This window comes from Acipenser ruthenus, chromosome 28, assembly GCF_902713425.1.
Source record: "Acipenser ruthenus chromosome 28, fAciRut3.2 maternal haplotype, whole genome shotgun sequence".
In the NCBI taxonomy this organism is placed as follows: domain Eukaryota; kingdom Metazoa; phylum Chordata; class Actinopteri; order Acipenseriformes; family Acipenseridae; genus Acipenser; species Acipenser ruthenus.
The window spans coordinates 6,508,142-6,530,664 of NC_081216.1; the positions used below are offsets into that span (position 1 = coordinate 6,508,142).

The window sequence follows — 22,523 nt, forward strand, 5'->3', positions numbered from 1 at the left end:
CAATTAGCATAAAGGGGTTGAGCTATGTTTTAAAAGGCGCTGCTCAGCCAATGGGTTGTTGTGGTTGAAAGCTGTTGTTGGTATTGAATGCTGAGTAGTCAGAGCAATGGACTCTGAGGGTGCTAGAGCTAGCGTCCTAAATAAAAGAAAATAATTGAACTTGAACAGCGTGTCTCTCCATTCTCTGTCTCCTTGCTGAAACGCTACACTGGTGCAGAGTGGGATTAGCCACAACCCCACGAGCATCAAGCAGGAGCTGTTAGGAGACAGAGATGGACCAATGGATCCGCTACAGCCCCGACCCATCCCAGACCCGGTGGGGTGGCGGACTGGAGGACCTCCTCTGTGGCTGTGAGGACCAAGGCTGGTGTCTTGCCTGCGGGGAGTTCGGGCACAAGGCGGCACGCTGCCCCTTCCAGGAGGAAGAGGAAGTACTGCCTGCCCAGAAGCGAAAGCGGAGGATGGGCGTCCGTTCCCAGAGACAAGCAAGGGAGCCGGTGCCGTCTCCAGTGCCGGAGAGGGAAGACCTGCCCGCCCTAGTTCCGGAGAGAGAGGTGCTGCCGCCACTGGAACAACCTGCACCCTTCCCCTGTGCTGTGTCTGCGGGAAGTATGACCACTACGTGGTGTACTGCCCCCACATGCCAGAGGAGCTGCGGCTGAACATCCTCAAGCCATGGTCAGCACTCGTCACAAGATGGGGAGAGCCGGAGCCACAAGCGCCAGCTCTTTTCAGAGCTCCTACCAGAGGCATGAGTCAGGAGCAGAGCGACAGCGGAGAGCGGGAGCAGGGACAGCCGCCAGTACAACCCCCGGAGAGGGAGATGCTGCCTGTCCTACTGCTGGAGAGAGAGGAGCTGCCGCCACAAGCGCCAGCTCTTTTCAGGAATCCTGCAGGAGGCGCGAGTCGGGAGCAGGGACAGTTGCCAGTACAAACCCCAGAGAGGGAAGTGCTGCCTGTCCGACTGCCGGAGAGAGAGGAGCTGCCGCCACAAGCGCCAGCTCTTTTCAGGGCTCCTGCAAAGGGCACAAGCAAAGAGTAAGAGCAGCTGGCACCACAGCCACGGCCTGACTGCCCACCGCCAGCACCGGAGTGCCCTGTGCTGATGTCAGTCTTGCCACTGCCAGCATGGTCACTGCTGGAGTGCCCCGCACTGTTGCCAGGGTGGTCACAGCTGGTGTGCCCAGCGCCTGAGTGCCCCGCACCACCGCCAGCGGCGGAGTGCCAAGCATCACCAGCAGAGTTCGCAGAGTCGCCGCCGGAGTGCCCAGGATGATCCGAAACACACAAGCAAGTCTACATCAGAATGGTTGAAGAACAAGAACTTTAAAGTTTTGGAATGGCCTAGTCAAAGTCCAGACCTAAACCCCATTGAGATGTTGTGGCAGGACCTGAAACGAGCAGTTCATGCTCGAAAACCCACAAATGTCATTGAGTTGAAGCAGTTCTGCATGGAGGAGTGGGCCAAAATTCCTCCACGGCGCTGTGAGAGACTAGTCAATAACTTCAGGAAGTGTTACCAGTTATTGAGTCTAAGGGGGCGATTACTTTTTCACACGGGGGCATTGGGTGTTGCATAACTTTCTTTAATAAATAAATCAAATATGTATCAAATGTTTGTGTTATTTGTTCACTCAGGGTCCCGTTTATCTAATATTTGGTTTTGGTTGAAGATCTGATGACATTCAGTGTCAAAAATATGCAAAAATGCAGAAAATCAGACGGGGCAAATACTTTTTCACAGCACTGTATAGTACCAGCTATAAGGATGAACCACTTGAGCAACTGCAAAGACCATTTGTCTGTTTTAAAAAAATCAACCCTTACAAAAGTTCATTCACTGTGCTTTATTACACTTTGCTATGCTTCGGCTATTGCTGGAAAGTGTTAATGAGATTATCCATAACTACAAAACAATTCTATGGTAAAAGTAAGAAACTAAGTTAAGTAGATAAACGGTTTTGGCTATTCCCTTGTACACTGACGATTGCACTAGTCAAAATTTGACTGAGTTTCTTCCAAGTCCTTTAGACCTAAATAGAAGTTTTGAGATCAATCAGCTCTTAGGAACTGGAGGAGCATAGATGGTCTCCTCATTCATAAATTGTATTATGTTAATAAATTATTTTATGTTCTACAAAAAACTGACTCTGCTCTCCCATTGTTTTCTATAGAGGTCAGCTGTTCTAGCATTATTCAATTACAGAATGGCAAATAAAGCACAGCCGAAAGAGGACACTGATTAATGACACCTGTTCTAAAACCACGGCTTACTGAAGATGCGCTTCACAGGGACGCTCAAGCCCTGCTCTTGAAAAAGTTAAATCTTTGTGGACTACAATGATTATCTCAGATAAAAAAGGTAAATAAATAAAATTCCCTTACAAAGTTCTAGTATAACAGTGAGAATGCCATTGCTGTGGCATGTTCCTCTGTAATAAATCATTCTAATAATTGCATTAACTCTAGAGTTCCATTATAACCTCATAAGCCACAGCAATGCCATTATCCATTGTGATTCTTGAAATGTATTTTTTGTTTACGACTGTAAGTCGCCCTGGGTAAGGGTGTCTGCTAAGAAAGAAAGAAAGAAAGAAAGAAAGAAAGAAAGAAATAATAATAATAATAATAATAATACTGTATGTAACATTGAACATAGTCAACAAAGTAAAGCATTAGCTGATGAAGACCTAACACAGGGAAGCCAGATTGCTAAACATTGGATTCCCTGAAAAAAGTGCATTCACTTTGATATCCATCAGGTCTACTAACTTACAGGTAACTGCTCTTAGTCTTAAATACTGCACTGTGACACCGCCTCGCATAACACTTTCGGATGAGTCATGCTTCAAAAGTAATGTTATCGTCTTATGTTTTTACAATAGGATTTTGAGGACTGCAACACAGTCTGAGGAAAGACTGATGAAAATCAAAGCTGTTGTTTACATTATGAAAGTGAAACTGATTTGATGCATCATCAGTCCATAATCAATTGAACCCATGAATTTCAGTGATTTAAAAACATGGAATTGCCGGCCCCAGGAAGCACTGACTGCGTTTTGGAACAGCACTCCTTGCATAGCTGTGATGTGATAAAATGTTTTCTAGAAACCAAAGACTGAGACAGTTGAAAAAATAGACCAGCAACAGTGTGACAGGGTATTCACTGTCTAGCTCTGGACTCAGTATAGTCTGAAAGCTCTGTTTACAACTGAACACAGCCTTTCAAGCAGGTAGTGTAGCTTTTGGTCACCAATGGCCAAATTCAGTAACACTTTGTGGCAAAGTGCCCACCCCTTGTGTATTTATTTATGTATGTATTCATTTGTATAATAATAATAATAATAATATATTGTATGTATTGTGTTTGTGTGCGGACGGACGGCATTATTATTTATTATTGGAGACCAGCGAAAAACCGATCTCATAATGTGTAGTTAGTATGGATGGGGTTGAATCCACATCCTTAATAAAGCTCATGGGAATGTGGCTGGAGCCTTAATAAGGTAATTGTTTAATAGGTAATTAAGGCTCCAGCCACAGAATAAAAGACCCACTGCAGGCTCATTAGGGAAGAGAGTGTCAGAGAGGTGAGATGAAAGATGTGAGTCTGAATAAATCGAGATCGACAGAATTGCTACGTGTAATATTATTATTATTATTATTTATTTCTTAGCAGACGCCCTTATCCAGGGCGACTTACAATTGTTATATCACATTATACATTATTTCACATTATACAGATATCACATTATTTTACATACAATTACCCATTTATACTGGAGCAATCTAGGTAAAGTACCTTGCTCAAGGGTACAACAGCAGTGTCCCCCACTGGGGATTGAACCCACAACCCGCCGGTCAAGAGTCCAGAGCCCCAGAGCCCTAACCACTACTCCACACTGCTGCTATTGTGTTTAATCACTGATTGTTCCGTGTTATGCTTTGTTTGTTTGACCAACGTGCCATTTTCTTTTTGTTTCGTGTAAAGTCTTTTGTTTTATTTAAATCTTTATTTTGTTTGTTTAATAAAACACTGAGCACCGCAGCACCTCAGTTTCAACCCCAGCCAGCCTTGTGACACTTACAGTAAATGGTTGGTTTCACAGACCCAGATTACCACTAATTTTGGACTAGCTAATGTTAATTTAGGTAAGGAGGTCCAAGTACTAATGTCTGTAAAACCAGCTGAAAGAGGAGGTACAATAGCTTCAAGTTACATTTCTTAGTACAGTCCCTTACCATGTTTGCAGTCACTCCGAGTGGGTCTTATTGTAATTACTCAAATATTGTGTTTTTGTGATTTTTTTCATTTTATAAGAGTTCAAAGTGTAATTTCTTGGGTTGGACACATTTCGCTCGTTCGATGTGAACAGGAACAGGTTTTAGGATCTTCTCATTGAGCAGAATGGGCTGTTCCGGCGAACAAGAGGAATACGTTCCAGTAAAAGGATGGTGGAACAGTTCAACAAATCAGATTGTTCAGGTCTGTCCGATCTGTTTGGTCTCACAAAATAATACCTGTAGTTGTCCCCCACAGATAAGCGTAGACTAGATTATCCAAAGAGTCTTTATATCAGTGTCAGCACAACCTAGTGCACAGCAGTGTATTGCCAGAAAAACAAACTTGATTCAAAGTGGCAGATCACTAGATGGTGCTTGGTCTTACTAATATCGTAATGTAACTATACATAATCTGCAAAGGAACAACAATAAATAGCAACTGCATATTGAGAGATAGTTATTATAGTTCAAGTGGACTTTTATGCCCAGTCTTTCCAACGAAGCAGCTCAGTCAGGCTACTTGGGCAGAGACTGTTTACTCAATCATTGTTGCAATGACATCACAGTTCCCAGTTCTGCAGTGAAGCAGAGCAACACTCTCCAATTGCAGAGTCATAGCTAGCTAAGGCCTTGGTACTCTCCCGCCTAGACTACTGCAACTCCCTCCTGGCCGGCCTCCCTGCGTCCACTACCCATCCGCTCCAGCTTATCCACAACTCCGCTGCTCACCAGGTGTTCTCTCTCCCTCGCTTCTCCCATGCTACTCCACTGGCTCCCGATCACCGCCTGGACCAGACTGCACCCAGCTACCTCCAGACCCTCATCTCACCCTACACCCCCACCCGACCTCTCCGCTCCTCCTGCACTAGAAGACTGGCTGTACCTCCTCTATGCTTCCCTGCCACCAGAGCCCGCTCCTTCTCCACCCTCACCCCACAGTGGTGGAACGACCTTCCTACAGATGTCAGGACTGCCACTTCCAGCACCTCCTCAAGGCACACCTCTTCAAACAACACCTGTAAAACTCCTCTTCCATTCTGGAGAATATAGCACTCTGCCTTTAATGCACTTTTTAACTTGCACTTATCTGCTCCCTATTTTACTGTATTTAATCCGGCACTTAACCCAATCTGTAGTATTTTGTATTTCACTTGCACTCGTGTATCTAACCCTGATGTAACTATCAACACTGTTATCTGCTCTTGAACTGCCCCAATATCAAATCGTACTGTGTTTTGTATTTGCTCTTATTAGGACTTAAGTCATTGTATTTTGTATCTTGCGCTTAATTGTACTGTAATTCTTGATATGTGTTGTTTGTATACAACTGTAAGTCGCCCTGGGTAAGGGCGTCTGCTAAGAAAAAAACAACAACAACAACAACAACAACGTAACTAATTTAATATCCAGTACTCGAGTAACATGCAACGCAAGAACTGCAGTCATTGTTTCAATAGAAAGTTAGTCACTAAAAGTGAAGGACTTATGTATGTGAAGTTTATTTTTTTAAAACTTTGACAGTTCGTTGGACAGAAAGACTATTACTTGTATCCGTTAGTTCCAGTATCAGAATGCATCTAGTCTGCTGTAAACCTGCATGCTGTAAACGCCTTCGCTTCTCAAAATACACTTCTGCTACAGGCAGCAGCAACAGAATAACAAATGAAACCCGTCCGTTTCGACAGAGTACCTTTTTTTTTTTCGGGATCCCTGCAAGCCTGTGAATCAAGATACATCATGTCAGTATGATACAGAGGGGTGCCCCACTTGAAAGTAGCCCCGTAAGTATTTCAGTTAGATGTTGGCATTCAGTCCATGTCCACGTTGGGAGTGACATTCCTGTATAAACCGAATTTGCAATAATGAGGATTCCTGTACATGTCTGTGCCTGCTCCATGATGGGATTATTTATATATTTATTTGTACGTTGTAATACTTACTGGGCTACTTTCATTACTGTATTACCAATGCTGTTTTTAAATGACCACATTTACTTTAAAATATATATATATATTTTTTAAACAACAATGAAAAACAGTTCATGAGTATAACTGATACCCTTTTAAAGGAAACTGATAAGAAAATATATAGCTTAATTTGAAATGCAGTAAGGTGAGCAACAAACTGACTGTTGTGATTGAGCAGTTGGTTCAAACAATTTAATGGCAAATGCTAGTTTTTCTGTATAATTCTGTGTAAGTAAATATAAAACCATAGAGTTTATCCCGAAGCGCGCGTCTCAGTCAAACACAGGACTGTTGGGCCCAGCAGCTGCGTTCGTATTACTGTGAAAAAAAACAGAAAAATACACACCGAGAAACAAATTCTCACACAAAACAGCAACAACTCTATTACCGTTAATGTTATATAATTTTCGTAACAAAAAACTAAGCTTGTAGCCTGAGAAAGAAAACAAGTAGCCGACTTATGGTTACTCGATCACAGGGAAGGGGCCGCTGTGGGACTAAAGAAAACCACGGTTGAGTGCTCAATATGTGAAAGTAGTAATTACTATACGCATGTAATCATAAATCGCATTTGTGTAATTACACATGCGGATAAGCAGCTAAATGTAACGACACTTTTCTGTTCGTAGATCTCTCCCGCTCAGATTCAGATGAAAGGAAAAATGATGATGAGATCTGTGTGTGCAGTCCTCGAGGATGGGCACGACTGCGTCATAGGCGCCGACGTGCAGCTTTTATATATCTTATTTAGGTGATCAGGGTCTTTAGGATAAATACCCATTAGGTAATGGTTACATTTCGTAAGGGAACCGCATATCTCACTACGGGCAGAAGGTGATGAAGGCTTGGCAGCTAATCTGTCACAGCAAAACTGCATTGTTTCCATTGTCTCAGAGAGCAGAAAATGAGTTAAAAACTTCAAGCCTGAATGCGCACCACTTAATCCAACCCACATATCTTCCAGCTCCCACCTGATAGGATAATTCAAAGAGGTATGTCTTCCTGACACATAGCACTAACCAATAATGTACTTTTTTGTCCATTGGTAGGTGGTTACGGCTTCTTAATTCCGGCTTGAAATTTTTAAAAATGTTTTACACGTCAGTTACTGTCAATCAGGTCTGCAGACAGCGCATAATGATATTGCGCTGACTTAAAAGCACATGTGCAATATGAAGTTAACTACGCAGATGGTCAAAATAGCTAGACCAAAACTGAAAAATAGCTGTGCCACAGACATGGCACCGCAGGCAAATCCCAAAACTGACTGTGCCACTTGTCTGAAAAACAAACTTCTATCATAAAAAACTTTTTTTTTTGTGTGTGCCAAATGTAATTTAGGTGAACAGTACAATCAAAAGAACGATATTTTGTGAGATTGATATTATATTTTGAGAAATTATTATACTATTAACATAACAGTGGTCGTTATTTTACAGTTTGTAGCAAGTTCAGGCTCTCTGAAACATAAAACCACACAAACATACTTAAATATTTTAGGACAGACAAAAAGTTATATTAATATGTCTGTTTTCCGACGGATGACTACTGTGATAATCTTACATCGATCAAAACTGCTGCAGCACACACAGTCCTACTCATTGGGGATGAACACGATCACGCTCTGTTTGCCCACCCTACTTAAGGAACCTTTAGAGCATAACCAGAAAATGATTTCCAATCCTGCAAGGTGCACTCCGATATCTTGGATGCAAACTGGATACTGTGTTCAAGAGACTATTGGAAGAAAAGTAACTGTTAAGGGCAATAATGTTATTGTGAAGCTCTGTACTGGTTTAGAAAATGTTAAAAAGCTACAAGCAGAAATATTATTGCAGAAATCTGCCTAAATGGGAGGAGACTCAGTGAACTATAAAACACTGACATAATTCAATAACCATGAAGGGGTCTCTTGGAATGTGCATGTAGCTATGTTTCTTATCAGCAGTTGCAACTTAGGACAAGGGGCCTCTCGCTTTTAATTCTTATCTTGTGGAAGTACTGGGATTTTCATGATAAAAGAAAATATGTTTTAGCAACCAAGACAGAACTTACTGACACAGTGCGGTACAGTGCACAGTACGGTGCATGGTTGGCACTGGTAGGGCCTAAGCAAACTGCGCTTGACCAAGGCAGCAACACAGGGATGCAATGCAAGAACCTGAGAGTGCCTGCTTACAGCTCTCTCCCACTGACAAGCCTTCACAAAGCGGTGCCGAAGCTGCCCGCTATTGTGGCATGGGCAGCAGAGCAAAGCTCTCCAACTGTTGGGCTACAGACTGCATGTTAGTCTGTGCAGCCCGAGAGCTAACATTGTGCCTGTCCAGACCTCTGCGACTGCTTAAGTAGTAAGCCGCGTGCACAGCACCTGGAATAGGAGAAGGGAGAAACACAAATACAGCAGTTTCAACCACAATATATATTTAAACTTAATTTAAATATACAATATACTAATAAAACACGCATTTTTGTCTCCTGTGGGGGCAGAAGTCACGGGCAGAAGACGCAGCTTTGGTAGAGGTGTACAGTTGAATCCGGCGTAATAGGTTAACCAATTGTGTAATGGAATACATTTCGTACTTGAAAGGGACCACATATTAATTTTAGAGAAAACCTTATCTTAGAAAAGAGGGAGATAGCCTTGTACCAAAAAGTACATTATTAATTTTAGAGATAAAGGTTGTCTAACAAACCAGATGTATAGGCTTAATTAAGCCTTCTGACGCACAAAGGAAGAGAAAAAGTCCTATAAATATGGGAGCTAAATTAGTTAGTTATCAGACCAGTTTGGCAACACATCTTCTGAAGACCTCTTTGCGAAGCTGACTGCTGGTGTTGTATTCAGAGCCTCTGCTTTGGACAACTGTCCTATCTTTGTTCTGTTTTATATTTTAAGACATACTTCTCTGCGGAGGGTAATTTATCAAATTGCCTATACTGAAGCATGATGCTATAGAATAGGATTATTATTAGCTTTAGAGATGTTGTTATATTGTATGCATTAATGTCATTGGGTGCCTTAGACTACCTGAGGTGCGTAATGTAACCACATTGCTTTATATATTAAAAATACTGTTATTGTGTAGGTGTATTGTTTTGAATAAAACTCAAGATTTACACCCACAGATGTGAAAAAGCCATTACACTTTATAAACCAATTGGAATAAGTTGAAAACACGCATACCTTTCAATAATATTATTTAATGGTTTATATTCATTTCCCAGACTAAAAGGCCAGTTTCCAGTTTGGTTTCAAAAACACAATCCACAAAGTGTAACCTGTGCACTTCAGGAGTCAGCCCCTGCCTCCCCTTAAAAAATAATAAAAAGGGATTAAAAAATAAATAAAATAAAGCTCACTAGTTCTAAAACCACCAACGGGTAGTCCCAAACTTTGAAAGACAAGGGAGTAAAATGCAATTGTTCCCAAGCCTAACACTTGTGCTTAGTTAACTTTTTTTTTTTTTTCAGAAATCCAACAACTTCTATGAAAGAAACAAACTAAATCTTCAACATCCCAACTTCAGTTTCAGAGGAGTTCAATTGAAGATGATCACAGATAGATCTGTTTCTGTCTTTCAACCATCTTAAGCTGTTCTGATTGAAGTAAATCAGTCAGAATGATGGATACCTAGTTTTTTACAAGCAGCAGTAGCTTCTTGATAATGAATCTCGTCCTCTCTCCCTTTTCCTGTCTTGCACCCTTATGGATACACGTGTCTTCTCAAGAGTCGATATTTTCATGCTAAAGGAAATGAGAAACACTTGGTCCACACTTGGTTTACTTGGACTTTGCTGACACTGTTCAGAGTGAGCATCCAAGAGCAGCAGCTCAGTTTGAAGCACTACTATTGGAGGAGCTGGATGTCGAAGGGATGGCAGTCCCAGGGGCACCTGTGGTGGAGACAGATTTTCGGATGTGAGGCATCAAGTACGGATCACTAGCCAACTGGTGGACGGCTATCCGATCCTCTTTCCGGTATGCCAGGCAGCGGCGGATGAATGCCTGAAAAAAAAAATTAAAAAAAAGAAGAAGAAATAATTAATTAAAAAAAGAAATGGCATTATGGGAGCTACGGCCTACCACCTTATAACTGGTTTGCAGTATAAAGGGCCACCTTATTAATGAGTCATGTATTGTTTTATATACCTAAATAAAATGTAAGGGTTAAACCATGCATCAATTTTCTTTGAGGCAAGTGCATGGATGAAATATCTTGGGCCTGGTTTTCATACCAAAATGCAATAAGCACCATTTTTGCAAAAGGGAAATAACTGTTAAATGTTCAGCAATTGAGGCATATCTTTGGGAACTTAAATTACTTTCTGGGTTGCTAGTTACTGTAACAAATGGTACTTTTGTAACATTAAAAGCTCAATTTTTCTTTTGCAAAAAAATAAAATAAAAAGACCTTGACTTTTGATTAGTTCTGGGGCACATTGTTCTAGTAGAAATGGGACAACCAAATGTGATAGTCATGAAAACGTGTACCATAGCACAAATGTTAAAGACTCAGAATTCTGCAGTACAATTCTGTCATAGGCCATGTACATCAGATTGAAAACAAAACATATCAAATGTGTGCTGGTCTGTATTGGGAAGCATATTTCAGGTAAGAGAAATCCAATCTAATGCAACTTCCTCCATTCAAAGAATGAAAAAACATAAAGGCTGAAATGCATTTGCTATGCATTGTGAGACCAGGTGTAGACGGGAGTATGCATTGACTCACTGCACCAAGCTTGGGGAGCATGAAGGATATTAACTAATACAGTACTTCAGTAAATTTAACTAATTATGATGTTTGAGATATTTGTAACATACACTGAATGAACAGTTAAACTGACCGGAAACAAAATCTCTCTCCTAAAGCTTGGTAAACGAGCCAGGATTGGCAGTGCTCAATTTGTAATGTTTCTCAAAACAGCCACTCAGCATTCCAATGCTTGATAATGCTGTATGTCATAGCTGTTCTTGTACTGGTTTTGGCACAACTTGTCAATACAATTATCTATTAAATCTTACAAAACAAATAACATCTCAAAACGTGTGCCTCCACTGTTTGATAGTTATGTAACATTAGCTGTATTTTTCTCTTTACGAAAAATTGTATTTATTGTTAGTTTGCGTTACTGAAATGAGTGCCAATTTAATTAGTGGTGTTTAAAATAATCTTCATGAATCTGGGTTTAGATTTAGCATGACATGATGATGTTGACTTTTTTTAATAATAATAATAATAATAATAATAATAATAATAATAATAATAATAATAATAATAATAATAATAATAATAATAATAATATTATAAACTGTATATATAAGACTGAAGTTTTAGGCACCAGATTTTAAAGTTCCATAAAATATTTAATACAATAGAATGTTGGACATGGCTAGATATCCTGGCTACAGAGACACACATCAGATTGGTGGGTTAGGGCTTTAATCCCAGAACGCAGTAACCAGGGCCTGCTTGTTACCTTTGCTTCTGGGGACACAACAGGCTTTGGAGGAAACTGAACTTCTGTAGCTTTCAGGATGGTGTTCTCCTGGAGTATGTCCTGTTGGGACTGGTTGTGACCAAAAGGCTTAACAGGGAGGAGAAGAAGAAGACGACGAGAGAATGAACTCAGCATGCTAGAAAAATACACACACACACACACACACACACGAAAAATACAGCACAATCTAATATCACATTTCCCCCTTTCCAGAGGGAGTTTCTTGATTTATATCAATTTCAATCTCAAGTTTGAGATATGAAGAGGCATGAACTGAAAGCTGAGGCAGGGTTGCAGGAGGCAACCCAGAAAGAAAGCAAAACCACAGGAACATCGTTCCATGGTTAAGAGTCCATAATAATATTGATAAAAGATGAAATCCTGAGTGATACAAATGCAATTTATTTTAAAGTGAGTGTAGATACAGTAGTCTCTGAGTATAGGAACACCTCCTAAGAGAACACCGTTGTGGTGAAACTGATTTTTCCCCATTGTAAATGCTCTGGCTAAAGGAACTTTGCTTAAAAAAAAACACCTTCTTGGCACCGATAGTGATTCGTTCACAACTGATACAGTACTGTTTTGTAAGCTGATAACTCATCATCATCAAACTTAAATTAAAATGGTTTATTCAGTATTTTCAAAAGTGACTTGTCATCACAAGAGTGTCGAGGCACACTAATTGATTAATTAAGTCTTTCCAGAACCGCCGTCACATCATTGCCTCGTTTTATATTTTGATTTCCACGAGTGCACCTCATCGCTATAAAATGGCATGTAAACAAACGGCAAAATGTGCCGCTGTTTCTCTTGTTTCAAAAAGTTGGAAATTGTTTGAGCTCTTGAAAAAAACCTGAAATCAGACACAAGTCATAGAGCAATTTGTGTTTCCCGTTCTGGTGAGTTGCTTCACCATTCTGTTAAATAATCTTGTGCATGTCTTCTGTATTGCTCCTATACATGTACTGATAATTAATCTAGAGCTGCTGCTGCATTTTTTAACGTGTAGGGGTGCTGTGTTAATTTATTTTGACAGTTAGTTTATTAACGTTAGTTTGTTTGTCTGTTACTTTATTATTATAGTTTATTAACATACACTTGCCTGTTGCTTTTCTCTTATCAGTTCATTTCATATGTTGATGCACGTGCGTCATGACAAGTAATACATATTTATTGATTCATATTGTGTCTGGTGGTCAACTCTGTCTTAGAGAACACTTCACCTAAGAGAATACTTCGCTTGCTTCCCCAGGTGTGTTCTCGTAGCCAGAGATGACTGTACAAGTCCTTAAATCGTACGTGTTGTGCACTTCTATTTGTTAAATAGATCTCAAATGTTCAGTTTTTAAATAAACACCAGTTACTGTAAACATGTACTGTTATCTTTAAATATGATATCTGGTACTACACTTGGTTAAAGAAAATCTGTTTGATAGCTGATAACAATGTTTTCATATAGTGTTGCAATTGCATGGACATTTCACCTGGAGGGTGTTCCCACCCCTTCAGGCTTCTTTCCTGTCAATAACCAATCACCTGCTTCCCCAACTGATTGACATGCTTTCAGCCAGTAACATGCGATGACCCAGAAGACACTGTTTAGATGCAATGATCTGGGTAGTGCAAATACAAGAGATTTCCTCTGAATAATGCAGAAAAAATGTTAACTTCATTAAAGTAGTTACAGATGTTTTCAAATGAATATGCATGTTTGCTACAACATGTGTTTCTTTCAAAAGTGCACATTTGAGACCTACGTAGCTAATGGAAGTGCAAAATAGGTAAGACTGATGAATTAGAAACATCAGAAACTGCTTGGACCATTTTAACATTTCTTATATAAAACATTTTAATTTACATTTGCATTGTAATATGATGATCCCCATAAGAATGACTACATCTTGTAACAATTGTAAGTCGCCCTGGATAAGGGCATCTGCTAAGAAAGAAAGAAAGAAAGAAAGAAAGAAAGAAAGAAAGAAAGAAAGAAAGAAAGAAAGAAAGAAAGAAAGAAAGATGTATATCCAGGATGGAAAAAAGAAATCTACTTGATCTAAAAACTGCACTTCCAACATTATGTTGCACAAATTCAGACTAGGCCCAGCACAACTTAACTACTATCTCTTGTGAAAAATCAGGATTACAACTGATATTGCTCTGCTACTATCTAGATGTCCTCAAAGCAGACCTACAAAGCAGTATCCCTACACATGTATACCAATAAGTTTGTAAAGCCCTTCACATATCAGGCTTGACTGCCATTTACCTTCCTTCCATACAGGCCCTGGTAGAAGATTACTCCCACCGACCACACGTCCACCTTGTTGGAGATCTTTGGAGGCTCTTTCCCAACCACAAAACACTCAGGTGGAAGGTACCTGGTAGACACAGCAAGAGCACAGTTCAGGAAAATGAAACCCACTCAAAACAGTTAAGAACATCCTGGGACCTTTACAACCCAAGCCAGCATTAATGGAGTTATATAGAGCAGTGGTTCTCAAACTTTTTGGACCCCAGCACTGGCAAAATCAGGTCAGTTTTATACGGTGCAGAACTCATTTATTTTAACGCTTTGTTTTGTTTATGGACTTTGCGATACCTGCACGGTGGGTGTCTGTCTTCAGTAATAGTAGCATCTACAATGTATTGACAATATCAATCAACCACTTTGTTACAGACAAAGTTTTTGCTTAACAAAAAAAAAAAACAGTAGTCCTACTACAGTAGCAGGTACAGTTTATAGTGCCTCTGGGTTTCGCATCTCAATTCCAGATTTTTTCAAATCCATTGATGGAAATGTCCAGTCTACTTTTAATGTTTTCAAGCCAATTGGCTTCATCACTGCCACTCTCATATCCACTTTGACATCTGACACATTCTTTCCCTTGTCCAGCGCTTCTTTAACCTATTCTGGATACCAGTCTGTCAGAGGGCGGGATCACTACGAGCACTGTATGCAACCCTCTGATTGGTGGAAGTATTATTGGCGATCCAATCAAAACCGCCAATAAAGTCAATAGAGCCATTAATGAATGCGGGAAACACGCACTCATTAATCCCAGCAACAGCGCACTACTCCAGCACGAGCTGTCAAACTGTCAAACAGCAACACATCTCCACAATTCTCTTGTGTGCACTTGATAAGTTAAACTCTCCAGAGCCCTCCATGTCCAGTGAAAATAAGGTAAATCCAAGAGAAATTTCTGGCTGATTTCGAACTGCATTTTCCATGAGGCAGTCACCTAAAATAAAAATCTCCCATCCCAATACAATCTGACTCTGAAGGTAAGCCACTTCTCACAAAATGGTACACAGAAATGTTAGCAAACACAAACACCCTCAGAACAAACTAGTTAATATGAAAATGGCAAAATGTTAAAAGCACGTAATTTTAATATGGTCCCTAACCTTTTTTTTCAGCCTTCTCAAAAAGAAAAAAAATAAATAAATTGCCACAGAAATCTGACCGCAAAAAAAAAAAAATGGCAAAAGTACAGAAGTAGAAACATTCAGCTCCACGACACTCGATTCCCCGAAAACCACAGGAAACAGCTGTTTTAAAAAGTTACAAGTTTAAACTGTTCACTTTGGTTACAGTTGCATTATAATTCTGAGTACAGACTGAACTTTAGAACTCTACCAGGAATAGTGTGTGATAAATGAGAATTTAATGCCCATCCTCGGGGTGGGATGCTTGGATAAATGTAATTAAAACAAAGCAGGTAATTTGCATTTGCAAAGCCAGCATCCTGCAGGGAACAGAATCAGCTTATAGTGTTATGCAGGCAAGTTGCTAAACGTTAACATTTATTCAAGCAGCTCCTGTAGGCCTCACTGTCAAGTTTATTATTTGTACACCCCAAACAATTAAAAAGGCACAATACATTAATATAATATACAGATTTAGTATTTAAATAATGGCTATTTTAGAAGCATGGGTGCTGCAGAAGGGACTACAGGGTCTGTCAACAATCTCTATGGTACTTATATGCACGCCCAACTGATCGCTAAGGGGTCCATTTTTTATAACTACCACCGTGGCTCTGCTTGGGGTCAGCAAAACTATACACAGCCATGTTTTATGGTACTATTTTGTTTACAATTTCTGAGATGAGACATTAAAATAATTTTCGTGCTAAAATTGCATATGAGCCTAAAGACATTTTTCAAAGTAATGGGAATATTAAACAAAATGCAGATAAGCTCTGTTTTGTTAAACTTCCATGCCTATAAGCACTCACTTTAAATCAACTTAGTACAAGACCAAAAAAAATACAGTTTGTTCATCTACTAAACCATTATCTGACCCCATTGTACAACATGTCTGGTAAGTATGCAGTAAAACTTCCTTGACTCAAACTTCTATAACTCAGAATTATCTTCATCTCACAGTTGTATAAAATCTCACGTTGTTTAAATGTGAATTAAATTTGCTCAGTCCGGTTCTGTTCCCTTTGCATTTGTGAAGTTTAACTGGAATTCTTACGCCAGTGTGTTTACCAGTAAGTGCCAGCTCCTTGCGATGTCAACTCCATTCCGTCCACAGAATTATAGCTGTCATCGTCCATGATTTTAGATAATCCAAAATCTGTGATTTTAATCTCGCCACATGCGGTCCCGTTCACTAGAAGAATATTACCTGCAAATAAGATAGCTTGAGTCAGTAAACAGCATGAATATCACCCAAAATGACTGAAGCCGTGCTTTACTATTTTCAGTGAAAAACTGACAAGGCAGAGTTGCCTGATTACCAAGCAGTTTCAATGTAATCTTAGGTAACCACCAGGAAGATTATATCATGCTACTATCACATCACTTCCTCAATAGATCAGAGGTTCTTTTACATATTTTTTATTTTTACATATGGACCCACAACTGAAATCTGAGGAAAAGGCACATTGCAAACAAGGATACACTGTATTGCAGTGAATGTAAATGTTTAGGTAGAATACTGTCAGTATCACAAAGCCTGTCTCTCCCCACAAAAGTCAAAAACATATTTTCATACAATAAAGGAAAACACCAAATTCAAGTAGCTGTTTTATGTACAGTATATTGTCTGCAAGTACCACAAAGTCTGTCTCGCTGCTACAGTGAAATAATATTTTCTGTACATTAAATATGTATGTTGTTGTACAAAAGATACGTTTCTAGAATGTCCTGGGGACCCCCCTAGGCAACCTTTGCAGACCCCAGTTTGAGAACCGCTACTCTAAGTAAACTGTCATGTTCCTAGGTGATCTACAGCAGCATCTAGTCATGATTCTAATCCGACACTGGAGAGGTCAGAATCAGATCTCTCCTTCAAAGGTCTGGCAATATATTCCTGAATCCTCTATCATTTTGCCTTCATTATATAAACAATTTTTTGTTCAGACAAAAATCTGCACAGGTAATTAAGATAAAATGTAATCAAATGGACCAGCAAATGTCAAATATTTTCGAATGCAATGTGCTTTGCCTGCTTGTGTGTATCCTGGTTCCTGCTCATACCTGGCTTCAGGTCGTAATGGATGATGGGGGGCTTGATCTCATTGAGATACTTGAGCGCATTGACGATCTGCATGATGATGGAACGAGCCTCCTTCTCTGACATCAGCTTGTGCTGTTTCAGGTAGAAATCCAGGTCGTTCCCCTCGCAGTATTCCAGAACTGTACAAAACCTGCACAACAAGCACAAAACTGTTAGTGTAGAAGGGTTCAACTTTCATTTAGCACTCAAGTATTTTAAAGTAGCGGTTCTCAACAAAACACTGAATCTACACTCCTTGCAATCTCTTATTACCAAAAAACAGTAAAAAGGGAAGCAGTGAGAGGAATCAGAATTCCAGCTTCCCGAACCTTAACAGCAATAACATGTACTGAATGCAAACTGCATTTCAGTTACCAACAAAATCAAAAGGTTGATTACTAGATGTCTAGTGTGCTTGTATTTGCAAATCACTACATTCAAATGTATAAATCCACCAGATACATATATGCACATATACAGAATATAAATTAGGGTTGATTAACATAAATAAAATATTGCACTGATTACTTATTTCTAAAAGGTCAGACAAATTAGGCACGATTGGTTCTTAGAAATCATATCAGCATGAAAGAACTTAACACTACCGCACAGTTCAGATCTCATTTTGTAATGAGTGTACACTGAATGTTGCCCATTTCAGAAGCAAATTAACACACTCCAAGGAGTACAGCAGTTATGAAATTATAATTCAATAAATAAACTGTATTTCATCAATAATGTTTTAAAATCTGATTTAAATTTATTTTCAGCAGGTATTTCAAATTAAATGTTCACATTTGAAAACTTGCAGGGCTCTTCTCAAGCTAATCTAGACAATAGGAACCTTTTACATATATTCTGCATTATGTTTCTCACAAACTAAATGTTATTATTAAACTACAATTAAAAACAATGAATATGTTTATGCCAGTATGTTTATTTTAAATCACTCTTTCTTGGAAATTCTCAGACATCCTCAGCAGAGTGGAATTGCTTGGTTTAGATTTTGCAGTAAGAAGCTTACAATCTTACTGGTTTATGAAAATACCACAAAAATGGCCTAGTCAGTGGCGACATTCTACTGTACAGACAAGTGTTTTTCTCTCTTGTTTATAAGGTAAAAATATAAAGCACTGAACCAAGGCTTTGAAACCAGCAGGTTGTTTTGTACATATATAAAATGGTTTTGCTTATTGTGGTCAGTGTTTAAATTAGAAGCAGAAGCAGAAATCTGCCTCCAGCAAGAGCCCTGATGCCGACTTGCTGCTGGATCAGATAGCAGTCACTTATGAGTGTGTGTAAGATCAGAAAGCAGTCACTTATGAGTGTGTGTGTAAGATCAGATAGCAGTCACTTCCGAGTGTGTGTGTAAGATCAGCTAGCAGTCACTTCCGAGTGTGTGTGTAAGAAGATCAGATAGCAGTCACTTATGAGTGTGTGTGTAAGATCAGATAGCAGTCACTTATGAGTGTGTGTGTAAGATCAGATAGCAGTCACTTACGAGTCTGTGTCGAGTGAGAAGTAGTCGTACAGTTTGACTATCCGGGGGTGATCCAGCTCCTTGTGGATTCTGTACTCCCTGCAGGCATGTCTGAAAACACAACATAACTGCTCAGGATAAAAGTAAAACTATTTGTGAAGAGTACATTCCAAATATAAACTTCATATTTATCTGATTTTACAGTACCTTTAAGGTGCGATCCCAGATGGCCCGATCAAGTCTACTTATTTGACATCACTTAAATGTGGTCAAAGACCTCAGTTCTAAACCACCTGTAGAACTGGGAGTAATGTGGCTTCTTTACAATTTTTTGGGTGACTTAGTGGTTTCTAGTCTCCCTATAAGCATTTGACCACACTGCTTCTTCAATGACAAAATAATTTAGATATCATAATAACACATTCCCCCAAAAGCCTAAATAAAAACACACATAAGGTTAACATACTTGTGGTAGTTCTCTTTCTTCTCATCTCTCCAATTTTTATTTAACTGGTGAATTTTTACAGCTACGTATCTCTGTTCTGTTAAGTCAAAAGCCTGTAACAAAAAAAAAGAAACAAGTGAGATAAAACTCCAGGTGAAAGGGAGAGCGAGTTATACAATGACCAAGGCAAACCGAGCACTCTGATTTGATGAAAAGGATACCAACATTATCTTAGTACTGCACAGGTCCACGACTTCATTAGTCACAACACACCACACTTTTATTTCAATATATTTAATTTTACATTTTATAAGCAAAAAAAGTTATCTGCACCCCTTCTCCTGCGTATTTGCTTATGTATATGTCATGTCAAAAGAATGCTGTGCAATCAAATTCGTTGCTGTAATTATTTGTACTAGCAACTGAAACTCAACATTACAAAACTCCCTGTAGCCTTTTAAATCCTTTATAGACAAGAGAAGATTTACAGATAGGCTGATAGGCCCTCCTTAGGGCTTTTCAAAAGTTAGGTAACACTGTATGGTCTGAATGAAAGAAGCAAGGCGAGCAATGCTCCTTTGTAACTTATAAGGAATGGAACACCAGGCAGGCTACCTACCACGATAAAAGCTATTTTAATGGAACTGTAAACATTTGATCTTTTTAGATAATTTAAGAAAGAAGCCCACAGTATGTCCCAACAAAGAGCTCATGATTTTATAGACTATTTTTTTTATTCATGGCAACAAGTTCAAAAGCCAGACTTCAGCAGTGAAGATCCCGTTTGTGATGTAACCTTACGCAACTTTCTACCACAACCAAAGGCCATACCAAGCAAAACGTTACTAACAACCGAGATCTACTGAAAGTAGCCCTGACAAAATTCTCTGACCAAATAAAAAAAAAAAAAAAAAACAGAATACAAGGAGACCTTCATTCAGTATTTAATTTTTGAATGTGACACCATTTATCCAACGTTTCAAATTATTACTATTTGCAGGTGACTCCTAAAAATGATAGTTCTTTATAATTGTTGTTTTATGAGTAAAGTCATAAAAAAAATACTGAAGCTCCTACAAAAAAAAAACACAACCTTTTACAATAATAAAAATAATACTAATACTACTACTAAATAATAAAATCATAAAAATAAAAATAAAAATACTACTAGAGGAGGCTGTGTGGTCCAGTGGTTAAAGAAACAGGCTTGTAACCAGGAGGTCCCCGGTTCAAATCCTACCTCAGCCACTGACTGGGTGACCCAGAGCAAGTCACTTAACCTCCTTGTGCTCTGTCTTTTGGGTGAGTCGTAATTGTAAGTGACTCCGCAGCTGATGCATAGTTCACACACCCTAGTCTCTGTAAGTTGCCTTGGATAAAGGCGTCTGCTAAATAAACAAATAATAATAAAAAAAATACTACTACTACGACTACTACTACTAATAATAATAATAATAATAATACAAATAATAATAATAAATGATATGGCCCTTTGCAAAGCATACAAAAATATATATTATTTTATCTTTTACACTTTTGTTCTTTTCAAATTTGGTGACCGGATAGCCGATTACTTTAGGTTTTGACTTTTTAGTCTATTAGCAGTAAGGTAAGGTGCAATTCACTAGTTTTAAGTAGCATCTATCAAGGATACCGACCAAAGAATAAAAAAGTCACTTTTATACCCCAAAATGTATTAAATTAGCATAGCTGGGAATTCGTGCCAGTGGTATCCTATATTACTGCAGTGAGCTACTGATCTCAGCATCAGGCTTGAGTGATCGTATATAGAGTTTTTTTGGTGGCTTCAGTTGCAGTTCTTCAGCACAACCCCAGTTTAAGAATGTTGCACAATATCAGTAGTCAAGCAAGGCCAAATTGGAACACTGACAAAAACATTTAAAAATATACCCTTCAATATTTTACTATTAAATTAGGCATTTTAAGAACTACATGTAAACGCAAATTTCCTGAAAGGTACTAACAAAATACTGTGACAAAGGTGAGACTTAGTTTTATTTCTGCATGTAAACCAAGCCATTGATGACAATAAGTACAACCAGTTTTATATGTGGAAAACATTTTTTATTTTGACAGCGCCATTTCTAAAAACTGAATATGCGTTTTTAGAAAAGTGTTTTGGGTTAGTGCTTTTGCACCTCGGGGCATAGCACCCTATTTACTGTAGCATCAAAAGATCCAAGAAAGATCTTATTCTCTACCAAATACAAGCTAAAATCACTATAAAAAGAAGAAGAATAAAAACTGCAGAAAAAAGTAACAGTTACATTCTAGAAACAGCCTAGTCTTTGTAAGATCATAAAAAAAATTCTCAATAACTGCCTGATCTCAAAACATTGTCAAGTTGGGTCTTAAAGGATCCAAGTGATTCAAAATCATCAACATGACTAGGTAACCCATTCCATACCCTCACCATACATTTAAAATGTGGCATATTGTTCAATATTTGAAACATCCTACCTTGTACACTTCACTGAATCCACCTCTTCCCAGTAAATGTAACAACAGGTACCGGTCATTCAGTGTGGGGTGATCTTTGAACCTGAAAAACACAACAAAACTTAATGCATTGTTGTGACAGAGAGAGAAGGAATCTGAGCTGCAAATCTCCCTCCCGACCTGATAGGGCACTGTGTAAGGTTGTAGATGGGCAGACTCGACGGTAGGTAGAAACCGGAAGTCAGCCATTTTGGAGGAAGCGTGTAGCTTCGAGTTCACCGAACAACTCCATTGTGGTCAGCTGCGGGGCATACAGCGATTGGAAAGACTGCGGCGCCGGGCTGATCACAGGGAAGAGCTTGGTAGTACAAAGGGGACGCAGCTACGCAAGTACGGCCCCTTACGCTGAATAACTAACCGGCTGGAGCGCTGTTCTTTTGTTTTTTTACTTATTTTTTTTTTTTGTAATTAAGTTTTTATTGAAAATTTATATACAAAGTGAACAGAAAGACCCTGCAAAAATTTCCCTCCCGCCCCTCCCGCCCCTCCCACCCCCTCGTTACATGGGTTGACGACAAATAAATGAGCAATGCATACTGATTACAACAATAGTAACTTCTTAATTGCAGTTGCCGAGTCTCTCCACATCAGCAAAGTGGAAGCTTTAGCTCCGTTGATTCTGGCTGAGGACATCTCCAAAAAAATAATGTCTAAAAACACCTGTAGCCAGTGCCGCAAGGAGAGTTGATGAGGAGGGAGCCAGCGCTGCACAATCATTTTTTTTGCAGCAGTCATACTTGCCAGCCACAGTCTATGTTCATTCTCAGAGAGAGGAAATTTAGAAACATCACCCAGGAGAAGAAAGGCAGGGTC

General features: G+C 39.2%; 1 protein-coding gene across 5 annotated transcripts in view; it reads right to left on the reverse strand.

The window, feature by feature from the left end:
- Positions 1–9,432: 9,432 nt before the first annotated feature.
- The window catches only part of LOC117435182 (serine/threonine-protein kinase tousled-like 2), a 52,067-nt gene continuing 38,976 nt past the window's right edge, over positions 9,433–22,523 (reverse strand). For 4 of the 5 annotated variants that reach the window (XM_034058204.3, XM_034058201.3, XM_034058203.3 and 1 more), the window contains 8 exons: positions 21,672–21,753; positions 19,212–19,303; positions 18,767–18,856; positions 17,247–17,416; positions 16,254–16,392; positions 14,020–14,131; positions 11,733–11,840; positions 9,433–10,257 (listed from right to left, as the gene is read on the reverse strand). In XM_034058204.3, the coding sequence (XP_033914095.1) occupies positions 10,084–10,257; positions 11,733–11,840; positions 14,020–14,131; positions 16,254–16,392; positions 17,247–17,416; positions 18,767–18,856; positions 19,212–19,303; positions 21,672–21,753 (967 nt within the window). In that variant the 3' untranslated portion in view covers positions 9,433–10,083. Of the gene's footprint in view, positions 10,258–11,732; positions 11,841–14,019; positions 14,132–16,239; positions 16,393–17,246; positions 17,417–18,766; positions 18,857–19,211; positions 19,304–21,671; positions 21,754–22,523 lie in introns of those variants that run through there. The other variant, XM_034058205.3, reaches the window with a different exon arrangement.